The 24731-nt window shown below is 45.9% G+C and overlaps 6 protein-coding genes across 7 annotated transcripts; 4 read left to right on the plus strand and 2 right to left on the minus strand.

Moving 5' to 3' along the window:
• The first annotated feature begins 2099 nt into the window (after positions 1-2099).
• On the plus strand, positions 2100-4289 carry LOC127774062 (transcription factor MYB21-like). The gene is made up of 3 exons (XM_052300332.1): positions 2100-2289; positions 2543-2672; positions 3418-4289. The coding sequence occupies exons 1-3, from the start codon at positions 2133-2135 to the stop codon at positions 3878-3880; spliced, it is 750 nt and encodes a 249-aa protein (XP_052156292.1). The 5' UTR covers positions 2100-2132; the 3' UTR covers positions 3881-4289.
• A 629-nt stretch (positions 4290-4918) lies between these two features.
• On the minus strand, positions 4919-5662 carry LOC127774063 (50S ribosomal protein L12, chloroplastic-like). The gene has a single exon (XM_052300334.1). The coding sequence runs from the start codon at positions 5592-5594 to the stop codon at positions 5055-5057; it is 540 nt and encodes a 179-aa protein (XP_052156294.1). The 5' UTR covers positions 5595-5662; the 3' UTR covers positions 4919-5054.
• A 4340-nt stretch (positions 5663-10002) lies between these two features.
• LOC127774064 (uncharacterized) lies at positions 10003-11053 on the plus strand. Its single transcript, XM_052300335.1, has one exon. It carries the CDS (start codon positions 10183-10185, stop codon positions 10708-10710), a length of 528 nt encoding a protein of 175 aa, XP_052156295.1. The 5' UTR covers positions 10003-10182; the 3' UTR covers positions 10711-11053.
• A 1596-nt stretch (positions 11054-12649) lies between these two features.
• On the plus strand, positions 12650-13617 carry LOC127773086 (uncharacterized). The gene has a single exon (XM_052299100.1). It carries the CDS (start codon positions 12701-12703, stop codon positions 13400-13402), a length of 702 nt encoding a protein of 233 aa, XP_052155060.1. The 5' UTR covers positions 12650-12700; the 3' UTR covers positions 13403-13617.
• A 2856-nt stretch (positions 13618-16473) lies between these two features.
• Positions 16474-17518, plus strand: LOC127773110 (uncharacterized). The gene has a single exon (XM_052299128.1). The coding sequence runs from the start codon at positions 16480-16482 to the stop codon at positions 17245-17247; it is 768 nt and encodes a 255-aa protein (XP_052155088.1). The 5' UTR covers positions 16474-16479; the 3' UTR covers positions 17248-17518.
• Positions 17519-19867: 2349 nt separating this feature from the next.
• LOC127774843 (protease Do-like 1, chloroplastic) lies at positions 19868-24208 on the minus strand. Of its 2 annotated transcripts, XM_052301134.1 has the most exons (9): positions 23689-24208; positions 23485-23607; positions 22698-22869; positions 22161-22198; positions 21859-22057; positions 21620-21772; positions 21097-21231; positions 20939-21018; positions 19868-20513 (listed from the first exon to the last, which is right to left on the minus strand). In XM_052301134.1, the coding sequence occupies exons 1-8, from the start codon at positions 24102-24104 to the stop codon at positions 20941-20943; spliced, it is 1314 nt and encodes a 437-aa protein (XP_052157094.1). In that variant the 5' UTR covers positions 24105-24208; the 3' UTR covers positions 19868-20513; positions 20939-20940. The 2 variants fall into 2 exon arrangements, with proteins under 2 accessions (XP_052157094.1, XP_052157093.1); XM_052301133.1 differs by lacking the exon at positions 19868-20513 and having other exon boundaries at positions 20701-21018; positions 23689-24206.
• Positions 24209-24731: the final 523 nt, after the last annotated feature.

The raw sequence follows: 24731 nt of genomic DNA on the forward strand, positions 1-24731 counted from the left end.
CATATATGTGTCTAGATTCATTAACATCTATATGAATATAGACAATGCTAGAAAGTCTTACATTGTGAAACAGATGGAGTATATGTTAGAACATAGTCAAGGGCTCAAGGCTGCTGCCTGTTGTGCAACCCTGTCCTGTTTCTTTTATCGGGGCTCTTTTATGATTGAAACGCATATAGACGTCGATAGTCCATTTCACAGAGGCATGAAACATGTGGCGTAATCTGTGGACTTTGGGCTGCTTACGGTTACCAGCAGAAAGCTAATGGGTTTGGCAAATGTGGCTTCCAGCAGTAGTGGTGCATTTGCACTTCAGCTAGCAGCTGGAAATGAAACAGTTTGGTACAGACGTTACGCCAAACTGTAGGATTCAGGATTCAGGATTCAGGAACGTGGTCTTGTTTGTAGCTATGGAAGTTGGGCACTAGAGTACACGGTTTTCATTAACTCGGGTTCACTCGATAAGATACTTGCAGAATTAAACACGAGTACCCTCACTCTCATGCATCACGCAAAAGCTTAAGATCCATTGCAACCTTCAAGCCTGCAAGCTGCTTATCCAAGCAACAATAGTTTAAGGAATAGCAACCATATATCTTTGCCTATACTCCATCCGTCCCATAAAAAACGAATCTAAGATCAGATGTGATATATTATAGTACTACGAATCTGGACATATGTATGTTCAGATTCATAATACTAGGATGTGTCACATCCGGTACTAGGTTGGTCTCCGTTCATAAAAAAACGAATCTAGAATCGAATGTGACATATTATAATACTACGAAAACATATGTATGTCCAGATTCATAGTACTAGGATGTGTCACATCCGGTACTAGATTGGTTTTTCATGGGACGGAGGGAGTATGTAGTTAGTTGCCTGCTTACACACTCCGTTCCACAATTAATTCGTAGTGTTGTTCCTTAGTACGATTTGCCTCTGATGTGTCTTGAGCTAATCTTTCACGCGGTTGGTAATACCACGATGTACTACTAACTAGCGGGAGAATTTACTATTTGACATCCTCCAACAATCAGTTTTTAAATATCACTCCTAAATTTCTGTTGTAATTTACTACCCGATCTTCACTAATTCTCTCTCGTGTGTCACTCTTTGCCCAATTCCTATCTACGTGGCTGGTTTTTTTATTGGCCCGTGGATACCCTCGTGAAAAGACCAAAATACCCTAGGGATCACCTACAAGGAGCGGCTTAAGAATAGGCCACACTATTGCAGTCACTACGGTCAGCCGCACTGATGAGCAGGATGGCAACGGCAAAATTGCCCATGGCCGACGAGTGGTAGAGGATGAGACCACCTGAGGAAGCCACCAGCACGGCCCCCACGCATGGTGCGAGCGTGGTAGAGGTTCCAGGAACGGTCCATAGCATCAAAGACGAGCAGTGAGTGAGGACAGTTAAAGAGCATGAGCAACCAGTGGTCCAACGAGACAGGGCACACCAGTTGTCGTGGAGGTCCTTGTTACAACTACAGAGGTTCGTAACAGTCCTCAACCCTAGCGGCGGGCACAAGTGGTAGGGAATGAAAGTTTAGAAAAGTGACACTTGAAACTGTCTTTTTGGAAGGACGGTAAATAATAAAATCTCCCCTAACTAGCAAATTCAGCTTCATCTCCCTGCTAAAAATTAATCAGCTACCTAGTCAGAGCATGATTGACAGATTGAGACTGAACTTTGACGTGGAGATCCAACCTAGCTCCACGTAAACATTTCCATGGAATTCGCACGTGCGAAATAACCAATGGAGAGGAAAAGGTACATAGATCCAAACCAATGGCAATTGCACGTAACTATGATACGATCAGTTGCCGAAGAAGTTAAAGGCAGTGCAAGGCCAAACGAGACGATCGAGCGCCCGTTTGATGCGACACGCCAACCCCTGCAGCCGTTTCGGGGGCTCCCGGCGAGCGGCTTTCCGAGTTAGGCGTGCCGAAGTTGCTATCCATCCATCGTATCATCATCATCAGCCACCTCGCGTCACGTCGTGCCAGCCTCCCCCGCGCGCGCATGCTGTTCTTCTTGTACAGTGCAGTATATAAGCGTGGCCGTCGCGCGGCGAGGTGTGTACGCCGCCGCCATCGTCCGTACGTCGTTGAGCCGCCGGTAGCCATGCAGTATACGGTGGAAGGGAGCGGCGGCGGCGGCGTGCAGACGGTGGAGGCGGCGGTGCGCAAGGGGCCCTGGACGATGGAGGAGGACCTCAGCCTCGTCAACTACATCGCCGCCAACGGCGAGGGCGCGTGGAACACCCTCGCCCGCGCCGCCGGTACAGTGGCTGTGGCATGGCATCCATATGCTCCTTGTCAACTGATTGGTCCTTAACCATTAGTGATGATAAAAGACAATTACCATTATAACCTTCTAGCTTTTATACCTGCCCACACTCTTAAGTACCTTTGCATCTGTACCTTCTATCTTAGTTCGTTAGATTAAGAGCAATCAATGGCTCTAATATATACCAAGCATAGTAGAAAATCTCTCTCTCTATATATATATATCTTCACGCCATCAAGCTGCAGGGCTTAACCGTACCGGGAAGAGCTGCCGGCTGCGGTGGCTGAACTACCTGCGACCCGACGTGCGGCGCGGCAACATCACGCCGGAGGAGCACACGCTCATCGTCGAGCTACAGGCCAGATGGGGCAACAGGTAACGCACATTAACTCGATCGCCTCCATCGCAAAATATTGCTATGACATACAGTATTTATGATTCCGAGATGGTCTTCCGTTTCGGGCTCTGGCGGAATGACGGTTTTCACGAAATCCAGTGCAAAGCTAGTAGATTCCGAACAAATTTCGTAAACCAAACTTTAAATACAAATTCCCTGAGTTTACCGATAAGCTCGCGAAAACCGGTCGGATTTGTCAAATTCCGAGCGAAATCATCGAAATTTCATCGGTAACTAGAAAAAGAGGTAAACTGAGATTGTTTTTCTTTTTTTCATTCGTTATTCTTTTCTTTTGTACTGTAAATTTCAGTAAATACATGGAATACATCTTTTTTTATTTTATAAATATCATACTATTTATAAGATTTTATTTGATTTTTTTCCTTTTTTATCAATTCAAATTTGAATTTGGATGAAACTCATCAAAATCTCAGACATCTTCTATTTTCGAGCCTCGTCAAAACCTCGAAATTCGACCGGTTTTCGTTGGAATTGTGAACCCTAATGACACATGCTAATATTACGAATATATATATATATATATATATATATATATATATATATATATATATATATATATATATATATATATATATATATATATATATATATATATATATATATATATATATCCAAAATTATAGTATTAGTATGTCTCATTTAGTACTGGCTGACAAAATTTTGGAAGGGATCATCGATAGATTGATCACTTGGATTCTTCAGGTGGTCCAAGATTGCAAGGTACCTTCCTGGCCGGACCGACAACGAGATCAAGAACTTCTGGAGGACCAAGATACAGAAGAAGCACAGGAAAAGCACTGACGGAATTTACGCGACGACGACGAGCGAAAGCATCATGCCTGCGGCTACAGTGCACCAGAACACGGTGGCCGAGGACCAAGGCAGCAGCAGCGTCTCCGGCCGGACCACCACCGCCACCGTCGCCGTCACGCAAGAGTACGCCATTGAGGCGCCGACGCCGAGCGGCATGAGTAGTGGTAGCTACTTGGACCAGCTGCAGCCAGGCTACGCGAGCTCAATCCATGGAGGACAAGATGGCGGTGCTGCTGCCGCCGCCGCTGGTGACGTCGTCGTCTCCGACGAGTTCTTGGCAGCGTCGAGCGACAACTTCTGGGCCCTCGAGGATTTGTGGCCCACGGTGCAGTCTCTCCACGGCAATTGCTGAATGGATCATGGGTGATTGTGTTCGATCATGTAGGCTATAGCAAATCTATCTATTAACTTATCAAAGAAATAAAAAAATAGCCTTCACGTTCGCTCTCACGGCTTAGAAATTCCCACATTAATCGAAGAAAAAGAAAAATAGAGTCCATATAAAAATACAATTTAGAAATAGTTGAAATTCGGAATTAAAAAATAAGGAATATTGGAAGATGAGACTAGAGTACATATAGAAATACAATTTACAAATAGTTAAAATTCGGAATTTAAAAATAAGGAATATTAGAAGAGGAAACTGGAGTCTATATAGAAATACAATTAAGAAATAATAGAAATTCAGAATTAAAAATAAGGAATATTATAAGTAGAGTATAGAGTCCATATAGAAATACAATTAAGAAATAATAGAAATTCGGAATTAAAAATAAGGAATATTAGAATTAGAGTATAGAGTCCATATAAGAATTTAAAACTAATTAAAATTCAGAATAAACATAATAAAATTAAAAGTAGAGTTTAGAGTTCGTATAAAAATATAATTTACAAATAACTAAAATTCGAAATTAAAAAAAAGGAAGAAGAGTATAAATTCAATATAAGAATACAATTTAGAAGTAACTTAAATTCGAAATTATAAATTAAAGAATATTGAAATATGAGTTTAGAGTCCACATAGAAATACAATTAGAAATAATAAAATTTTAGAATTAAAAATAAATAATATTGGAAGAAGAGCCTAGAGTCCATATAGGAATATAATTTACAAATAACTAAAATTTGATATTAAAAATAATTAATAACTAACACGTATATAAAATACAATATGAATACTATACATTAGTAGTTTCGTAAAGGTAGTACAAAATTTAAAATTATATTGTCATTTTAATATATTTCAATAATACATTGAGAAAACATATATATTATTATGTGACAAAATATAATGATGCTAGCCACACAATCTGCGCGGGCCACCATACTAGTTAGCAAAGTATCTGCATATGCACATCAATTCTTCAAAGGAAATGTATAAACCGGAATGTATGATTTGGCAAATCCAGTTATTCAATTCTTGCAGCGAAACAACGATGATACAAAATGTCTCGAGGTGTAATGCACACAAAAAATTGAGCAAGATTTGGGTGTCCTAGTAGCCTAGCGCGTGTTCGTCAGGGAGGTCAGGCGATTGACACCTTGGCGCCGACCTCCTCGAGCTGCTTCTTGGCCTCCTCGGCCTCCTCCTTGCTCACGGCCTCCTTGGCCTTCTTGGGGAGACCCTCGATGAGGTCCTTGGCCTCCTTGAGCGCCAGGTTCGTCAGCGCGCGCACCACCTTGATGGTCGCGATGCGCGCGCTGCTCGGCACCTCCTCGATCACCACGTCGAACTCCGTCTTCTCGGCGGGCGCGCCGTCCTCGCCGCCGCCCGCGGCGCCGGGCGCCGCGACGACCGCGGCGGGCGCGAACGCGGCCGCGGACACGCCGAGGCGCTCCTGGAGGTGGTCCACGAGGCCCCTGGCCTCCTCCAGGGTGAGCCCCGCGATGGCGTCCCCGAGCTCGAGCACCTTGGGGGAAGAAGCCGCCGTGGAGTTGCAGGCGACGGAGTGGCGGCCGCCGCCGCGGCCGCGGGTGGTGAACCGGAGCGCCGCGGGAGCGGAGGAGGCGGTGCGGACGTGGAAGAGGGGTAGGGTGGAGGAGACGGCGGTGGAAGCCATGGCCATGGCGAGCTCGCGGGTTCCTGGATGGCGCGCTCTGCTCTGCGACGGGGAGAGGAGAAAAACGCGGGAGGAGGGCGCGCGCGATAAGATAAGGCGTAGATGGGTTCGAGTGCGATGTGGCCACGCCTCCCGTGTTCTACAGCCGTTGGATCTGAGATGGACGGCCAGGAATAACTCAGAAACTTGCCTATGCCTGACGTGGCATTTCGAGCTGTTCAAATTATTGTCAAAAATAACATTTCCAAAATTTAGCAATGCCCAAATTTTAGTACGCTGATAACATCCCCAACATTACCAATAGTATTACATAACAAAATAAATACATCAACATATTTATTAATTTACTAAAATTATATGGTTCAAAATAACATCCATCTAAACAGGTCCTCCTGAGAGTGGATTTTGATCCCTTGAGGGGTTTGTATCTCGCTCAAATGGTTATGAAAAAATATAAAAAAAAATTAGAAGATGTATCAACATGTGATATATTACTCTAGAAACATACCAGTTCAAATTGAATTTCTACATCTCACAACGAAAAAAATAAATTAAACTACAGCTAGTTAACATATATTCATAGTAAAATTTGTTTTTTCGTTATGAGATTTAGAAGTTAAATTTGAACTTACATGTTTGTGGAGTGGTATATCATATGTTAATATATCTTCTTAATTTTTTTTAATTTTTTTCATAACTGACATATAACCACGAGGGGACAAGTAGTCTCCCTTCCTTCGTACTTTTGCACTCTCTATCTACTGCCTAATGACACACACTGCCAAGCGATCCTTCTTTGTTCTGCTCAAGATTCATGCAGAAAAGGACCAGATTAGCATTCAGTAACAACTTTTCAACCTCTGGCTTGAACAAAAATCCATTCTCTGTCTTTTGCTGTGCACAATGTGTCAGAAAAAAGTGCTAGGATCCTTGGCTTTGTCATGGCCAAAAAGGGGAAATTTGGAAAGTAGCAAAGTTCCAATCCTCCCCTTCCACACTAACCCCAGCCTTTAAGCTCACTCCAAGCATATTTACCCAAGTGATATTAAGTAGCCTCCAAATTGTTCTTAGCTCTCTCTGCACTAAGCACAGGTTTGCATGATGTCGATGTCCTCGCTGGCGACGCCTCTTCTGGCCGGCGGCGCGCACGCCATGCGGCCGCCGCGGCAGGACACGTCGGCGGCGGCGGCGGCCGGGGCCACCGGCGGGGGCGGGTCGTACACGCCGGTGTTCATCGTGCTGGGCGTCATCGCGGCGCTGCTGGTGATCTCCTGCATCCTGGGGCAGGTCTGCACCAAGAAGCACCTGCGGCCGCGGCCGCGCCGGGACCGCGTCGCCTACTACGACGACGACATGGAGGGCGGCTTCGTCCACGGCGGCGGCGGCCCGGGCGCCATTGCCAAGATGGAGGCCGCCGCGCCGCCGGCGACGTCGGTCGAGGCGCCGCCGCCGGCGGCCTGATCGTTCGGTCGCCATGTACAGATGCTTGTTCATTCTGTAGGTAGTTATCCCTGAAATTTTCATGTGAAAAATTTCTTCGTCTCAAACAGCTGTAAAGGAGGTGATTAGATTGTGAATAAGACACATGAATCAGGTTCTAATTTGATAAGATGTTCTGCTGGTGAAATCACATATTCGTTGCTAAATATACCATGTCTGAACAAGTTTGAACTCCACGGAAGGCAAAAATTTGACGACTGCGAAAGCAAGTCCTGCAGAAAATGTTCCACTTTTCCAATTTCAACGCAACACGAAATACACAAATCCTTAGCATACATCAGGTTAATAATTTTGCCAAAAAAAAAGAATGGTGAAAAATGCAAGAACAGATCAACAGAGGAAGAGGCCAGCAAGCAGGACAGAGAGTAGGGTTCTTGTGTGGCTTCAGAAGGTTAGCACCTGCTCATCATTGTCAGAGTCATCGAGGTCAAAGACAGCAGAGCAGCAGATTATTCTCACGGTCTAGTGTAATTAACTAGATAGGGACGCAAATTACCTTATCCTATGCATGTCTGAGGCAACAATGCACATGAACTGGGATGCTGCAGAGCATTGCTCACATCTGACAGCGCCACACCTGGATCTGGATCTGACCGATCTGGTCGGCAGCAGCAAGGCAAATTCAGTATACTAATCTCTGTTTACCTGCACCGATTAGAAAACAATCATCAAATCAAACCTAGTGGAAGCTTAGTACATCAGAGAGATATTTTTCTCTGAGATATTCCTGACTCCAAGCAACACCATGCATGCATTTGCACAGCATGAAACAACTATTAATCCTCCCCTGTTTTTCCGATGAGCCGTTGTAAAAAAGAAAAAAAAAGAACTCTTATTCTCTCCGCTGAATTCGGGCTCTTCTTCCCGTTGCGATCTTGAATGGCGGAGGCGTCGTCTCCGCTTCCGGCTGAGCAACACCTACACGGATCGTCGAAGCTGAAGCTTTCGGTGGTGTTGGGTTCTTCCATTCTCTGACGGCACGGCAGCAACGACGTCCATGGATCAGGAAACTGCAGTTACAATGATCTCCCACTCCAAGTAAGTACACCAATCTACTCTTCCTCGATCATCTCTATCTCTTTCTGTTCCACTCGATTTAAGGCGTTTGATTGGAAATGTGACCAAACCATCAAATTCAGTGAATGTGGCGACAATGCATTACATGCATGAGCTGCCATCTGGGCGTCTGCAGCTAATGGTGCTGAAAGCCTGAATCTACGATCTCACTCACTGAATTTCGAACAAGATATATGCTTCTTTAAGCCTGTGATTTTCTTACCTTTCCGGCCGCTACGATCCGAAAAGCATGACATGATCACTTGCAGTGTATGGGCAGAAATGCAGGAATTGCTAGGTGCTACTAGCTAGCTTTTTGCCCATGTACCTCGACATGTGTGGATTGTGATCAACGGACAGACAGATATACAGTATAGCCCCTTCCTAACTTGATTGCCATGTACTGCTCGTAGATTTTATCTGCTACTACATATTAGCTTTTGTAACGATTGGTAGCTAGCACTCTCATATTTTGATCAGCAATAGTAATTACAACTCTGAAAAACCTCTGAAACAGGTAGGACATCGTATAGGCCTAATATGTTCTTTTTAATTAAGGTGTGGAGTGACCATAAGCCTAGCTAACTTCTCACAACGAAAATATTTTTGGTCAATGCACTAGTTGCTTAATTATCGATCGATTCCCCCTTAGCTTGGCCATATATGCTACTACAACACACTCAAAGATATTTTTTCATGTGAATAAACTATCTCAATATTTCCATTTTCCATATAGTCTTTGATCAGTTTTTGCTTACATACGCATTATTTTCTGAGCTTATATACACAAGATTTTCCGGTCAAAATATTCTAGGAATTGATAAATGCAATGTGCACGCCGAGCAGAGATCAGAAGTTCAGAACCATCAGATTCGGTCCACTCCCGACATGTTCCACACATGCACAGATGCACTGATGCCCCCTCTCGGATGCAGCACGCGTACACAGATCTTCCTCCTCCAGCCATTTTTCCAGACAACCATGCATCTTGTTTTATCATTGATCCAATAATGACATGCAGAAAAAAGTCATTGCTTGCACAGTTGCATTTGTCCTTGTCCAGCATCTGATCAACGTACTTGTCCCAAAGCCCCCTGCAATCTCTGAATCTGATGATCAACTCACTCAGGCCCCCCCATACTCACACAGTCACAAACAACTCTCTTTCTCTCACTCTGAATGAACTCTCACGTCAGTACTAATGCATGGATGCATGTGAGGTAGTATTGCTGGGTCCTGGAACAACAAGGGGAATCAGACAGCGGATCGAGAGATGTTGGCAGCTATAGTTCCCAGCTGTACTAGAGCCTGTGAATACTGACGTGTTGGCACAGTGGCTAGATCAAAACGCACAGCCACTTTGCTCAGAAATGGCGCCCTGCACTGCACGGCCTTCAACTCACGGGTACCCAACCCCTGCCCCCTCCCTTCCCAAAAGGCGTAACCGCGACCAAAAGCGCCCCAACCTTGCAGTTTTCGAGCACTGTAGCTACCATGTCCTCTCTCCAAGTAAAAGAGATCAGTGTGACAATGGCAATGGCAATGGCATGGCCTCTCTCTCTCTCTCTCTCTCTCTCTCTCACCTTCTGAATTCAAAGTTACTGCTTCTGCTGCTGCTGCGTCTCTGGCTGAGAGGGTTAAATTCAGCTTCGGCTTTGCTTCAGTGGAGAGGAGGAGATGGCCAAAACTGAGAAACATCTCTTCTCCTCTCGTGGCAGTGGCATGCATTTATAACCGTTGCTGTTTCCGGCTTTGCGATGCGACTGTGCTGCTAGCTAGCTGCTCGTTTACTGACAGTAACAACGCTTTACCTGCCTCCCGGTCTGACGGATGCAGCGCATGCGTTACTACTGCGACGTCGTAACTACTCAGCTCGCACCCGAACCCTACCTACAAAACGCTAGCAGCAAAGCTCGCCGTGTCACGTCGCGATCATTTCCTGCATCCTCTCGAGATCGCCGGCGAGTTCAGTGTGTGTGCCACTACAGCTACTAGCTCACTCGCTCGCTCACTGACGCGAATCGCGCATTGTTCAACTATGAGCAGGGCCATGCAGCTGCAGCGGCCACGGCGGTGGCGCGACGGCGACGGCGACGGCGACGGGGAGGAGGGGCCCACGACGGCGGGCGGCGGCGGCGGCGGTGTGGGGTGCAGGTGCCGGTCGTGCGCGGCGGTGATGCTCGCGGACTGCATCGCGCTGGGTTGCTGCCCGTGCGCGGTGGTCAGCATGCTGAGCCTAGCGCTCGTCAAGGCCCCGCTCGCCGTCGGCCGCCGCTGCGTCGGCCGCCTCAGGAGCCGGAGGCGGACGCTGCTGCACAACAAGCGCGTCCGCGACGTCGCCGCCACGTCGGCGGCCGCCGCCGGCGAGAAGAAGGCGATCGCGAAGCCGGAAGAAGAGCTAGAAGCCGCCGACATCGTCGCCAACGACGACGACACCGCGTCCGCTGCCGCTGCCACCGCCGGCGCGGGTGCCCCGACCGACGAGGACCTGGCGTGGCTGGAGGAGATGTACCAGATGGGTCACTGGGGCTTTGGCCGTGTGTCCATCTCGGGGAAAACCCCGTGAGAAGCGCGCGCGCCACGCCTCGCCGCGCCGGCGCCGGATCGGATCAAGTCCACGCGACGCGCGCCCCGGCGTCGCAAGGCGCGGGAACGGGTCAACGTAGTACGTGCAAAGGTTGCACCACTATTCGGTTTGATGTTTTCTCCAGCTGTTTTCGTGTACGATTGAATTTGTCGGGGTGCACACGCGCGCCCGTGTGGCCGTGTGCGCTGTGCGTGCGTGTGTGCGCGCCTCGCGCGCGCGTGTGGCTCTGGAAAGCGTGTGCTGCAGCCTTTCGCGCGCACGAATCTCAATGTAAAAAAGGTTCCCAACGGAAGCAGTTTCCGAAGTACTCATGGGCCCTCTCGTATCTGGCACTTACTGTAGCCCGTGCAACTGATGGGCCCGTTCTACTAGGCCGACGACTGGATCCATCAAACTTTTGTCGCGTAGGCGAACGTTAAAAAAAAAGGAGAAAGTCTAATATTAATCCCTCAATGTAGGTCTGATCATGTTCGTATTTCTTAATAGCAAAAGGAATACATACTAGCATATCGACTATTAAAACAAGTGTAAAATGACTCCTCAAAAGTTTTGAAGGCGAATTCCATTGACATGGTTCGTTGACCTAATCAAACCGACGTCAACATCTGATGGTATGCCACATGGTTTGCTGATGAGAGATACGAATCAAATTAGACCTATATTTCAGTGAGTCAAATTAAATTTATTTTATCTACAAAAGTAGATATGAATAAGAGTCAGCTCAAGCACCAGAGAGAACATCTTGGCCCATTAAACCCCTAAAAAATAAAGAGTTTGTGCTTGTTTGGTTCTCTACCCTACCAATTTATTGGTAGTGCCAAAGTCTAGGCAAACTTTGGCACTACCAAAATATTGGTAGGGTAAAATTATTTGGCTACCATTTGGATTGCTACCAATATAAAGTCAAATTCTTATAGTGTAGTGAAGAAACTTCTAAAAAATGACCAAATAGTATAAGTGCACTACCAAATATTTGGCTTCAATCCAAAATAACACGCATACTATTCAATTTGCCAATAAATTGGTAGGGTATGTTTTTGTTATCAAACCAAAACGGCCCTTTATTTCCTCCAAGGAAGAAATGCCTTTTATTTTACGGAAAGAAAACCCTGCAGAGCCGTTCGACTCTTTTGTGAATTCACGGGCTCACAGTATGTTGGTTGAGTAGCGTATGTACTGCACAGTACATTTACATGTGCTGCCTTTGATTTTTTGCTGTTACCGTGGCGTGCATCTTGAGTGAAACATACTTTACTTAGAACGGAGCAGATTACCCGGGCGCCATGCCGTCAATCACACGCCATACAGATCAAACATCACAAGCATCGATCCTAGGACAAGCTAAATGGAACCCCAGAGCTGCTAATTTTTTTCTTTCCTTTTGTGTTGTTTCCCTTTCAGTTTCATCTTTTGCTTCTAGAGCTAACCCAACAACGTCTTCTGATCTCGGTGGTAGGTGATCCATTTGGAGCTCAAGGAAGCAACAAGTAGAATAGATAGACAACAATAATTTTTTTAAAAAAATTGGCTTGTAAGAGACACTAGAAAACGATGAGAAAAGCACATGGATCCAATCCATTCCGTTCCATTCCACTGGGATTCTTTGCTGTCCAGCTTGCATTCTATTCCCTTCCATTGCATGCCAGCCTTTTCTTTTCTTTTCCTCTCCCAAATGGCAACTCAACTCAAGCATCGTCCGCCACGTGTCGCGTGGCCCACTGTGGCCCTCATGGGCCCACGCACCAACCGACCAACCAGCTCCCCCCTCATCACTGGCGGGAGATTGGTGGGGCCCACCTGTCGGTTAGATTATGGGCCGTACCGGCCGTCACTTGTTTCTCGCGACGCGCAACCGCCCGTGGCCCACCTCACGCGCGCATCTCCCGCCTCCCTTTATTTCCGCCGCCCCGTTGGCCACAGCGCAGCGCAGCTCGCGCCACAGAAAAACTCCACCACCACCAGCCACGCCATGGCGGACGGCGACCGTGGCGTCGCCGCCACCGCCGCCGCCGCCGCCGTCGTCCACGAAGACGTTGTAGAGTCTGACGAGGAGGACTTCACCTTCGCGGCGGCGTCGGCGGCGGCGGCGGCTGTCACGTGTGTGGTTGGAGGCGGCCGCATCGGCGCTGTCGTGTACCCGGTCTTCGGCCGCCCGCGGTCGCCGCCGCCGGTGCAGGAGGTGGAGGAGCCTGACACGGCCACCGTGCGGGTGCCGCTGGGGCAGCTTCTGCTGGAGGAGAGGGCGTCGGCTCCGCCGTCGGGGGAGCAGGCCGACGAGGATGGCGTTCTTGACGGCGTGCCGGCGGAGACGTACTGCCTGTGGTCGCCCGGATCACCCGCGCCAGCGGTTTCTAACTCTCCGGCGAGGTGCCAGAAGAGCGGCTCGACCGGGTCGGTCCTCCGGTGGCGGCAGCGGCTCATCGGGCGGAGCCACAGCGACGGGAAGGAGAAGTTCGTGTTCTTGAGCTCGGGCTCCGACGTCCGTAGTAAGGGGAGGACGACCACGACGTCGAGCGGCGATGCCGGTGGCCGTGGCGGCGGCTGGAGATATTACGCGAGTGGAGGCGGCAATGGCGGTGGCCGGAGGCCGTCGTTCCTCCCGTACAAGCAGGATCTCGTCGGCTTGTTCGCCAACGCCGGCGCGTTCCGCCGGAGCTACCACCCGTTCTAACGTATTGTAGCGTTCTTTCTCGCTGATCGTTTGCTTAATTAATTCCTTAATTATATATATTTTTGTCAAGTCATGGTGTGACTTCGGATTGCCGTGTGTTAGAACTGAAGTGTGACAGATTTGTAGTAGCAGAAAATCTTTATGCAGATTTTTTTTTGTATGTGGGTAATACTAATACATATGTATATATCGTGGATTTTGTATTGGTTTGATCACTTTGATGATTCCTACTACCTTTTTAATAAGCATTGGAATTCAGAAACGTGTAGTACGTTTCTCTCTCTTTCCAACGTAAAAACGTGTAGCAGTACGTGAAACGCGATTCCGCCAGCCGAAGTTCGAATTAATTCGAATTCGGTTTAGAACATAGGAATTCCAAGCAAATAGTTTGTTTTAGAAAATGGATTAAAAATCCAGCCTTTACACCTTAAAGGATGTACGCGGTCACAGTTTGAACAACTATTGGTACTTAGGCTTTGTTTATTTCAGTCTAAGCTGCGAGTTATTTGTTTCTCCAGTATATGCCCTTATATTGGAGGTATATAAGAGCAGTGGGTCTTATAGATTATTAGATTATATTAATCTAGCTTATAGATTATAATAATCTATCTTAATAATCTACTTGTTTATTTTAGCTTACTCCTAATAATACAGATTATAATAATCATAGACTGAATCAAATAGGGCCTTCGACGTAATCCCTCCGTCCTATTTTAAATGCAATCATGAGTTTACATATCCAACTTTAATTGTCCATCTTATTTAAAAAAATAAAAAATATAAGTCGCTCATAAAATAATATTAATGTTTTATTATCTAATAAAAATAAAAAAACTAATCATAAAAAAATAAAATAAAAATTAAATAATACGGACGATCAAAGTTGGAAACGAAAACTCATGGTTGTGTTAAAAATGAAACAGGGGAGTACACCTTAAACAAGTCTTTCCAAACAAATAGTTTAACAATAACATTTGAAAAATGCAACGCATCATCACACCAAACAATGCAGATTACCCAATTAGCTTTAGCTCTCTCAGAATCAAGGACGCAACTTGTGGTTGCGGCAATGGGGAGTAGGATTACCTGCTTATGTTAACACATCTTATCGATCTGGAAGCCTGAAGAGTACATCGGATCAGACGTCGCCAATACATACGGACGCAACACAACACAACACAGGACACAAAAATCGCTGTCAAATCTTCAGTATCTTTCTCACCACTCGATTACCAACCCTTCTCCATCTCCTTTTCAATTAAGCCCTGCGCTTTGGGTTAGTGGACACAATTAACCCGGTCGTTGCGTCTACGTAGCACTGTACCCTGTTTCGTAGGTGAAAGGTACAAGTGGTTCTTTACTTTTTTTTTTTTGCCTCTTTTATTATTAACCCGTTACCTATAGAGTCGTCATTTGTTGGCACCTTGTCGTTGAGCTATTGGACTCATGCTTAATTATGCTGTATTTGTACAGCAGCTAGCACTCGACGCAGCAACGTCCTTCATTCTCGTACAGTCTCACTGTACCCAAAAGGGCACTTGTATCGAGATGGGGCGTTAATCTTGACCGCTGATCACAGCATTAGAGAGTTCACGTGGCCTTGACACGAGATGTGGGTTTGCGGAGTTGCAGCCCAAGCCCACGTGAGCGCTCTGTACGAATCGCCGTACAACTTAGGTGGGCCCGTCTTGTCATTGAGTGACTGAAAAAGTTCATTTGGGCCCCTTAATTTGACACCGAATCCGATTTACGTCCCTGAAAAAAAACAGATACAACGGGTCTCCAACTTATAAAACCAGTGCAAACGAGATCCCTCGGTAGTATTGTCCCTTTTTTTGGCTGTCGTGGTACCTACTAGGCTAATTTGACCATGTCTTTTGTTCCACGTGGCATTGACGCTTACGTGGTAGTTTACTTCGGAAAACAAATAAAAGGAGCAAAATTGAAAACTAAATAACTAAAACAAAATAGGCGCCTACAAACAAGATAAAAAATGGTGGGACCCACATGTTAATGGGTCCTACTTCCTCCACCCATGGCAAAGGGACAGCGTGGCGAGCCGACGCCCATGGCGAGGATGTTGTTGAGGTCGGAGCACGACAAAGCAGCAGAGGATGGCGAGCAGGTTGGAGGGCGTTGGGAAGGGCGGGCACTGTGCGGCAAGCAGTGTCCGTGAGAGGGAGTTGAGATCGGTGAAGGAGAGGAAGGAGGTGGAGAAGACGAAGTGGCGGAGGAGGTGGCGGAGACCGTGTTGGGAGAGGTGCGGCGGTTGGAAGGGGGAGGGGAGGACGAGCAGCGTGGTGTGGCGAGCGACAGTGGTGCGAAGACGGATGAGAGAGGGGAGAGGAAGAGGAGGTGCGCATCCTCCTCCTCAAACCCATTGCCATTGTTGTCGTCGTCTTCGGTGGCGGGAAAGCAGGTTGGGAAGCGGGAACTCACCCGCCACCGCCCATGGCGAGGATGCCATCAAGGTCGGAGGACGGCAGAGACAGTGGCGGGCGCCACGGTGGTGTGGTATGAGTCCTCCTCCTCCTGTCCATTAAGATGAGGTTACCACGCATTACGAGGAAATGTAGGCCCTCTAGAGCCCGTCTGGAGAAAATCACGACTCGTTCGGCCCATTACGAAGGAATGGCGGTCGACTGCGGTCCATTTAGAGGAAATGTCGGATGGGCCCATTGACGGTTAATTCGGCCCATTAAATAGCTTCTGCGGCACTCTGCGGCCTTATTGGGCCTAGGTAGGCCTAACCTGGCGAAAAAAGAGACCTACCTAGGCCCAATAAAAACTTCGGGCCTACCAAAATTGCCCAGCGATTCGTAAGGCTCCGCTCAGGTGGGCTTGGGCCGCAACTAGCCACATCTCTGCATGCCACGTTGACAGCGAGTGCAACCTAACCCAGCTAGTAGTACGATTCAACTGCAACGCGCAATCACATCCGTTGCGAGCTGTCAAATATCGTGATCAGCGGTCGAGATTAGTGCCCCCATCTCGAGGCAATTCGAAACGCTTTCGTGCAGTACAGTTGAGAATGAAGGCTACTACTACTCCGTAGCTTGGTGTATATAAGGAGAGCCATGGCGCCAAGACACCGAGGAGGAAGCCGCACACGCCATGGGAGGCGACACGCACGGCAGAAGCAGCTGAACGCGATGGAGCTCAACGCGATCATCGCCGGCGGCAACATGATGGCCGACGACGACGGCGGCGGCTTCACCTTCGTCGAGGTCCCGCCGCTAGCCGGCGGCCGCTGCGTGGGCCCGCCGCTGTACCCGGTCTTCGGCCGGCCGAGGTCGCCGCCGCCGACGCCGCCGCCGCATCGGCAGGCGCCGGAGAAGGCCTCGCGTCTGCCGCTATGGCGGTTTCTGATGGTGGACCACGGCCCGCCGCCGCCGCCACCACCGACGACGCAGCCGGCGGCGGACGACGACCTCGACCTCGACCTCGACGGGGAGCCGGCGGAGTCGACGTTCCTGTACTGCCCGCTGTGTCCCGCGTTGCCGGTGGCGACGGCGGCCTCCCCGGCGCGGTGCCGGAAGAGCGGCTCCACTGGGTCGTCTCTCCTCCGGTGGCGCCAGCGCTCCATCGGCCGGAGCCACAGCGACGGCAAGGAGAAGTTCGTGTTCTTGAACGCGAGCTCCTCCTCCTCCTCCTCCTCCTCCGGCTCCGAGCACAAGGGCGGCAGAGGCGGCGAGGTGGGCCATGACGGTGCCCTGAGCTACTACGCCAACGGCGGCAGCAGGGGCGGCGGCGGTCGCCGGAGGTCGTTCCTTCCCTACCGGCAGGACCTCGTCGGACTTTTCGCCAACGCCACCGCGTTCCGCCGGAGCTATCACCCGTTCTGACGTCGCGAACGTCTTCGATACCAATGTTGCTCGATCGATTTTATTCTCTTCTCTCTGCAGGTTAAGTATGTACTTAATTACTTGCCACGATAAATTCGTGAGCAGGTTTAATTAAATTTGTTTGATGCGTGTGGCTGATAAGTTTGGCTGCACGCTTTAATTTGTTTGTCTGCGGTAAATGGTAATTGTAACAATTTATTCCAAAAAAATGTTGAGTGTAACAGAGCTTGCATAATAAGTATATATTGTATACACAGTTTTTATATGTTCATGCAGGGCTACTATATAAGTTCAAATATAGTCATAAAAATGTTTTTAAAATTTTTCCTTGAGTCGCAATATTTTCCACAAGCTTATTTGCTCTTCTTCGCAGAATTTCTAGTAAGTACAACTTCGCACAGAATCTTCAATTCCCTTATTAAGAAAATAAACTAGAAATTAGATGCTGGGAAACTTACCTTTTATAAATTCTCAGAAGCAACGTACCAATCAATTATTTCTTATAATCTTAAACCTCTTTAAACATAGCCTTTGTTTTTTTAGCATAGAGAAGTACTGAAGTAGTCATATGTTTTTCTGTTTAGTGTTACTAAATACTCCATCCGTCTCTGAAAAACCAAATTTTCTAAGAATAAATTTAGACAATATATATTCAAATTCATCCCTAAAAGTTGATGGCCAATGCTGTATGTTGGTAAAACAGTCTACGTGCGGCTCCTGTCATATTTCTAGCTCTGCATGGTGTGGTGAGTATGTGGTAGTGCAGAGATTGACTTGTGTTGCTAATTAACCAACATGGCACAGTTGTAGTCGACTTGTAACACTTGTTTCGGCATATTCACATAATTAGCTACATCATTAATGTACTAGCTAGCTCAACACGTACGTACAGGACAGATGCAACCTTCAAAACAAAACTAATTAAAGTACAGATCGATGCAACATTCAAACGAAACTAATTAAAGTACAGGTGCAAACTTCTTTGTTTCAACAGGGCCTTTAATCTCTCCAACCTTCTCTTCCCCTGACCGGCCACTACGTACTGATGATAATCTGATACTGAACTACTCTATGAACCGTGCTGCATGCACCATAGATTTCAACCATATGCTACAAATGAACGGTCATTTTCCAGATATCTCCTTCGATCACCAACTCTCCTTTACCAAGCTTTACTCTTAATTCGTCCTGAAAAATATATATTAGTGCCCTTAATATCATAATCTGTACTTGTGCAATCATGCAAATCCGGTCATGCGCGAGAATATGCTACCAAGTCCTCCCTAATTAAACTCATGAAAGTTAACTATTTCTCCGGTCAAAAATATATTATTAGCTATATTTAGTGAGAGAAAGCCCATCTATGCATGCAATAATGTAGTACTGATTTGGCTTGTTGTCTCATCTAATTTATTACTAGTCCATCAAGATGAAAGCTAAACACCAAGGGTACTCTGAATGATACAAGCATAACTACCTAACCAAAGTTCCAGAAGAGCAAAGAGGTGAAGTACAAATACTACACACTTCGGTTAATCCATACCTTTCGTATAAATGACAGCTATTAAAAACCAAACGAGTTTTAGCCTACTCTGTCCGTGCTTATCTCCACGATCTTCTCTGATAGGCATATCTCTTTGGACCACGTTTGATTAGCAAGGAAGGCTCTGATTAGGAAATTACTATGCATACGACCTATCTGTTATTTACGTACGACTCAATTTAATCACTAATTTTAAACGAATGCAATGCATATAAATATACTCTATTTTAATTAATCTATAGTTGTATGTCTCTAATTATACATGAGTTATGTAACTGGATCACACGTATAGCAGTAATCCTCTAATTAATCAATTGGTGGGTGGTAATCTCGCTGAGCGGCTGAGCCGAGCAGACTTCAATGTGAAGTAGACTCTGCACGCGACAGCCGGGGCCAACGGCGGCTTGACCGATCGTCCTGCTCTGCTCGCTCGTCAGCGCCCCGGTTGAGCGATTATCGACTTATCGTAGCGGATTATCAATTTGGTTACAAGGATAAACATCGTTGACTTTTTAGCACATGTTAAATCGTTCGTCTTATTAAAAACTTTTGTGAAATATATAAAACTATATGTATAAGTATAAGTATATTTAACAATGAATCAAATGATAGAAAAAGAATTAATAATTACTTAAATTTTTTGAATAAGATGAACGGTCAATATTTAAAAAAGTCAACGGCGTCAAATATTTAGAAACGGAGGGAGTAAATACTTTATTACAAAATAAACTTAACAAATGTCTTACAATAAGTGGGTAAACAATGTAGTAGAATTTTTTTTTAAGAAAAGGTATTTTCTAATCAATGGAACAAACAATTCATAAGAATCCAATGAATAAGCATGTGTTTAGTTCACAACAAAATTGAAAGTTTGATTGAAATTGAAACAAGATGACGAAAAAGTTGGAAGTTTGTGTGTAGAAAAATTTTGATGTGATAAAAAAATTGGAAGTTTGAAGAATTATTTTGGAACTAAACATGGCCCAAGTTCAAAAGAATTATAGTATCATCTTGCGGCTGATTTATAGCCGGTTTCAGATAGCAACACGGTACGGCCGTGCAGGGCTTGATGAGAAGTTGCATGGAATCAATCAGCATGGCTAGTTTCTTGATTACATCCTACCTCTGCTATACTTAAGAGACAATTAAGTTTTTTAATGTATTCTTTGATGAAGTCAGATATGATCCATCTATCAGAACTTAAAGTGGACTGTGACGGTTTACCTTGCAAACAGTGCCCAGACCGATGGACCTGACGTCTGTCTACTTGTCTAGAGCAGCAAGGATACTGTAGTAGTATCACTTGAAAATCCTGGTACTGGTAATTGTTTATTTATTTATTCTCTGATATAAATTAATCATGCAATGAACATGATTAGCTTTTCGTTGCTTGTTGCTGCGGTGCTTCCTTTCTAAAACATTGCATCCTTTTCACTTGTTGCTCACAGATCTTTTCACGCCTTTGATGCAAAATCCTCGCAGAGGTGTGACCATGAAGCCAAAGTATCTTCAGAGACTTCTTTGATGGTTACCCTGCCGCGTTTACAGAAACATCAGCCCTGCCTCTCCACAACCGTATGGATCCCCAAAATCCACGACAGGGTCGTGTGTGGTTGACACTGCTGTATTAGACATCACGACATAACCATCACATTAATCTCCATGCCATCGCAGACTACCCAACGCATTGCATTGGCCATGAAAACAACTTCTCTAGCAAAACCTGCATGGATTCTACTGTCAGAAAGGATTTTTAGGTGATATGTGAGATCAGTACGACCATCAACCTGTTAGTTCATAGATGGCCCAGTGATGAATGCAGTGTAAATACGGTAGGCCATGTTAAGTAGACTTACGGAGCAGTGTGGGGTCTACTATATAGTCTCTGCTGTACATGGTCCTCACCAAAATACAGGAAAACAGAGACATCACGTATGACACGTCTCTACTGAGGCGGTTACACCAGAAGCATGAATGACAAGGAAATAAGCCAAATTGGATTTTCTTTTTTTGCCAGAAAATTTACAAGCATGAATTATGTACAGCGAATTCCGTGGTAGGGGAAAATGCTAATTTCTTGTATATATTCCATTTCTGCATCTATGTGGACATACAAACAGTAGAGTGGATCCTATGGAGGTGGCTTACTATTATGATTCATCTGGCTTTGGTTCAAGAATCACGGGTATCTTCTCCTTTTTATCTCCACGCAATACTTCCACAGTCACCTATAACACAATATGCAAGTACCTGAGCTATTATCAATCACAGCAATTTCTTCCTTACAAAAACGTGTGAAAGCTTACCTTCTCTCCAACTTTACACTGATCCAGAATCCTATACAAGTCGCTTCCATTTGTTACCTTTGTTCCATTCACAGAAGTAATTATGTCCCCTAGGATAAGCCGACCATAGGAATCCCGCTTGGTCGATTGCAGACCCTAGCATACAACAAGATGTATAAGTTTTAGTTGCACCAGTCATTTTCAAAGCAAGCAGCTAGTCTTCTATTACACGAACATGTTCAAAGAAAATACAGTGTCTGCAATAAAAAGGATTTGTTCTATCAATCACATAAGGTTAGCCTTTATGCTAAATGAATTATCACTGTTATGTCTGTTCAGCTGTCCTTAGTCCTAGTGACGATTGAAAACACACGAGAGGACATCAATCAACATAGCATATGATGTCATGGAGTAATAACTCAGGTGTTCTCCCAGTAAACTCAAATTGACACGTAATTGGAACATGCCTAGTGCAAGAAAACCAGTGCTTTTAAGACTGACTGCAATTTACAGGAAACCAATAAATAAGATCTATGGACAATACCGCTTTGCCTGCTGGTCCATTTGGAGGAGCATCCAAGACAAGCACTCCACTTAATCCAAGCTGCTCTACAGATTGATCTGGAGCAAATTTTATCCCTAGAATAGGTCTTGTTACTTTACCAAACTTTATAAGCTGATCCACAATACCACCAACCTGGATGTGTTCAAAAGAGATGTTAATAGAATAGAAAATAAAAAATTCTGAAACTCTGAGTTTTGTATTTATGTCAAGTTGCATACTGTATCAACTGGAATGGAAAAGCCAACACCGGATGATGCTCCTGAAGGTGAGTATATAGCAGTGTTTACACCTATCAAGTTTCCTGAGCTATCAAGAAGTGGCCCACCACTGTTACCAGGATTGATAGCAGCATCAGTTTGTATCACATCCTGTATAGGGCGTCCTGTTGCAGCTGAACTGATTTCTCTACGCAATCCACTGCAGGGAAGGGGGTCAACAGAAAAACAAAACAGAGGTGTCTCAGTGTATTGCATTATGAATCAGCAAAAGACAGAATCTGTTTACTCAAACAACATTACACCTGATGACTCCTGTAGTAAGAGTGTGGTCAAGACCAAACTGCATAAACATAGACATAACATGTTACAGACTGTTAGTGATCAGTAAGTTAATGCAAGCATGATAGAAAATAACTCAGAATAATCAAGTGTTGTAAGCATATTTTTCTATCCAGGAATCAATACGTGCTAAAAGCCTAAAGATATCACCAAAACATGCGATACATAGTCTTAGTGGCATAAGATCATTTTGATATATTGGTTGTTTGCATAGTGATTAATTGTATTTTTTTTGTGTACAATATTCTCTAGCATATATTGTATTTTCATTACAATGTCAGACATATTCATGAACAGCTAGGGGGATTTCTAAGGTTGTTTCAGCTCTGAACAGAAAAGTACATTGAAACTATGGAAATAAATTATTCAGGGGTGCACATCACAAGTAAAGAACTGGATAGTGTTTTTTTGAGACTATGTTAGAATACATTTTATTAAGCTTATGAGCCAGTTGTCATGAATGGGTAATACACCGAACAGTTGGTGTAAGAAACACTCACCGGGTTCCCTATGGCAAATACTTTCTGACCGACCAGTAAGTCTGCCGACACACCAACTGGTATAGGTCTTAATTTATCTGTTGGTGCTTTAATACGCAAAACAGCAACATCCTTATCCTGGTCAAATCCAACAACTTGCGCTTCATACACTGTCTGATCAGCAAGTGTGACCCTGCATAAAACTAGCGTGGTAACTTCACTTCGCCATGATACCGTTGGAGGTTATTATGTCATAAGAATTCATCAAAACAGTATCTTAGATGGATGGATGTTTTAGCTTTATATGCAATAATGCATTGTCAATAAGTTGGCACCATGTAGCATTAGCAGAACAGTGTACACAGCATACTAGTATATGCGGCTTAGAAGAAACCAAAACGCAAGTCACCAAATACTCAAGTGTAGCATTTAAGTACATAATGAAAATGATATGCAAAATATAATCGTTTTAAAGCTTCAAACACACAATCCTGTCAGCAACTATGACTAATCTATATCATAGCACCTTTGAACATATTAAACTAAGAAAAAGGAAGCCATTGAATAATGAATCACTAGTAGGAAGTGTTTACAGTTCACTGAACCGTTGTCAGTTGTCACTGTAACCACATTACTGCAGCTAACCAACATCTATTTGCATTACTCCATCCATTTCAAGTTCTAGAAGTCTAGAGCAATTTACACTCCTATACAAATCTTCATGCACCCAAACAAATCAATCAGAATTGTGAAGTATGATTCGAATTCAGCTCTAAGTGGGCGACAGCAGCATGTCATTTTAACAAACCTGAGATCTGACGCGCCACGGATGACATGGAAATTGGTGACTATGTGGCCGCTCTTGTCCCAGACGAACCCCGACCCGGAACCCTGCGGCACCTCGAGCACGTCCAGCGTGAAGGCATCCTGCCTATAGCAACCCGAATTCGCATCAGTACGCGTGAAAAAAAAAAAAGGCAAGCCGAGGAGGACGAACGCGGCGGATTTCTACCTCACGGCGAGGTTGGTAATGTAGACGACGGAGGGCGTGTTCTCCTGGAAGAGGCGCACGGTGGCGAGCTCGTCGGCCTGCAGCTTCCGCGGCGTGGCGACGACGAACGCGGAGGCGGAGCCGGCGTCGCCGAGGATCAGCGCGGCCGAGGCGAGGGCGACGATGAGGGAGCCCGTGGCGGACGACAGGATCCGGTCGGTCTCGTCGGGGAGCAGGTCGCGGAGCCGCCGCGGCCACGGCCACGGAGAAGCCGAAGCCGAAGGCGAAGGGAGGGCGAGGGAGCGGGAGGAGGAGGGCCCCGGCGACGGCGACCTGGAGGCGGCGCACGCGAGGTGTTTGATGGAATGGTGGCGCGGGCGGGGAGGAGGGGACGGGGAGAGGAAGCAGGCGGCGGCAGAGGAGGAGGCGGCGGCCATTGGAGGAAGGGCGGAATCAGTGGAGGGGGAGGAGCAGCAGCCGCGGCCTCCCGTAGAACTGGATGAGTGGACGAGGATTTGCTGCTACTTGGCTCGCCACGTCGTCGTCTTCTTCTTTTTCCTTTTTTTTTTCTTCTTGTTTATTGTTGTTGCCCTCGTCGGGGTCTTCGCCTTGGTTCGGGTTGCTTCTTCTTTTGGTCCACGGATGGATCAACGGATGGTTCTCAATTGTTCGAGTTTGCATTTTGGATGGAATTCAGCGGATGATCTGAATTTGATGGCAGTTTGCAAGGCTGCTTGTTATTATCAAATTTTGCGATAACTGACAACACTCACGTGCTACCAACAAGATCCGAAGAGGTTTATACGGCTGGCAGCTCCAGAACCTGAAGCTGCATCTGATACTTCAATTTGATTCTGTCTCGACAAATGATCATGTAATAGCTGGTGAATTCTGGCACTGGGAGGTGGATCTGGATTCCAATCGATTAGTTTTTTTTTTCCTCTTTTCAACCTTGCATCGGAGCTTGGCAGTATGGTCTGTTACGGTTTTGTTTGCCATAACTGATAATTTGTAGTATAACCTTTGGGCAACTAATCATTGTCATCGTCGTCAACTAAAAGTAC

Source organism: Oryza glaberrima, chromosome 5 (genome assembly GCF_000147395.1).
Source record: "Oryza glaberrima chromosome 5, OglaRS2, whole genome shotgun sequence".
Classification (NCBI taxonomy): domain Eukaryota; kingdom Viridiplantae; phylum Streptophyta; class Magnoliopsida; order Poales; family Poaceae; genus Oryza; species Oryza glaberrima.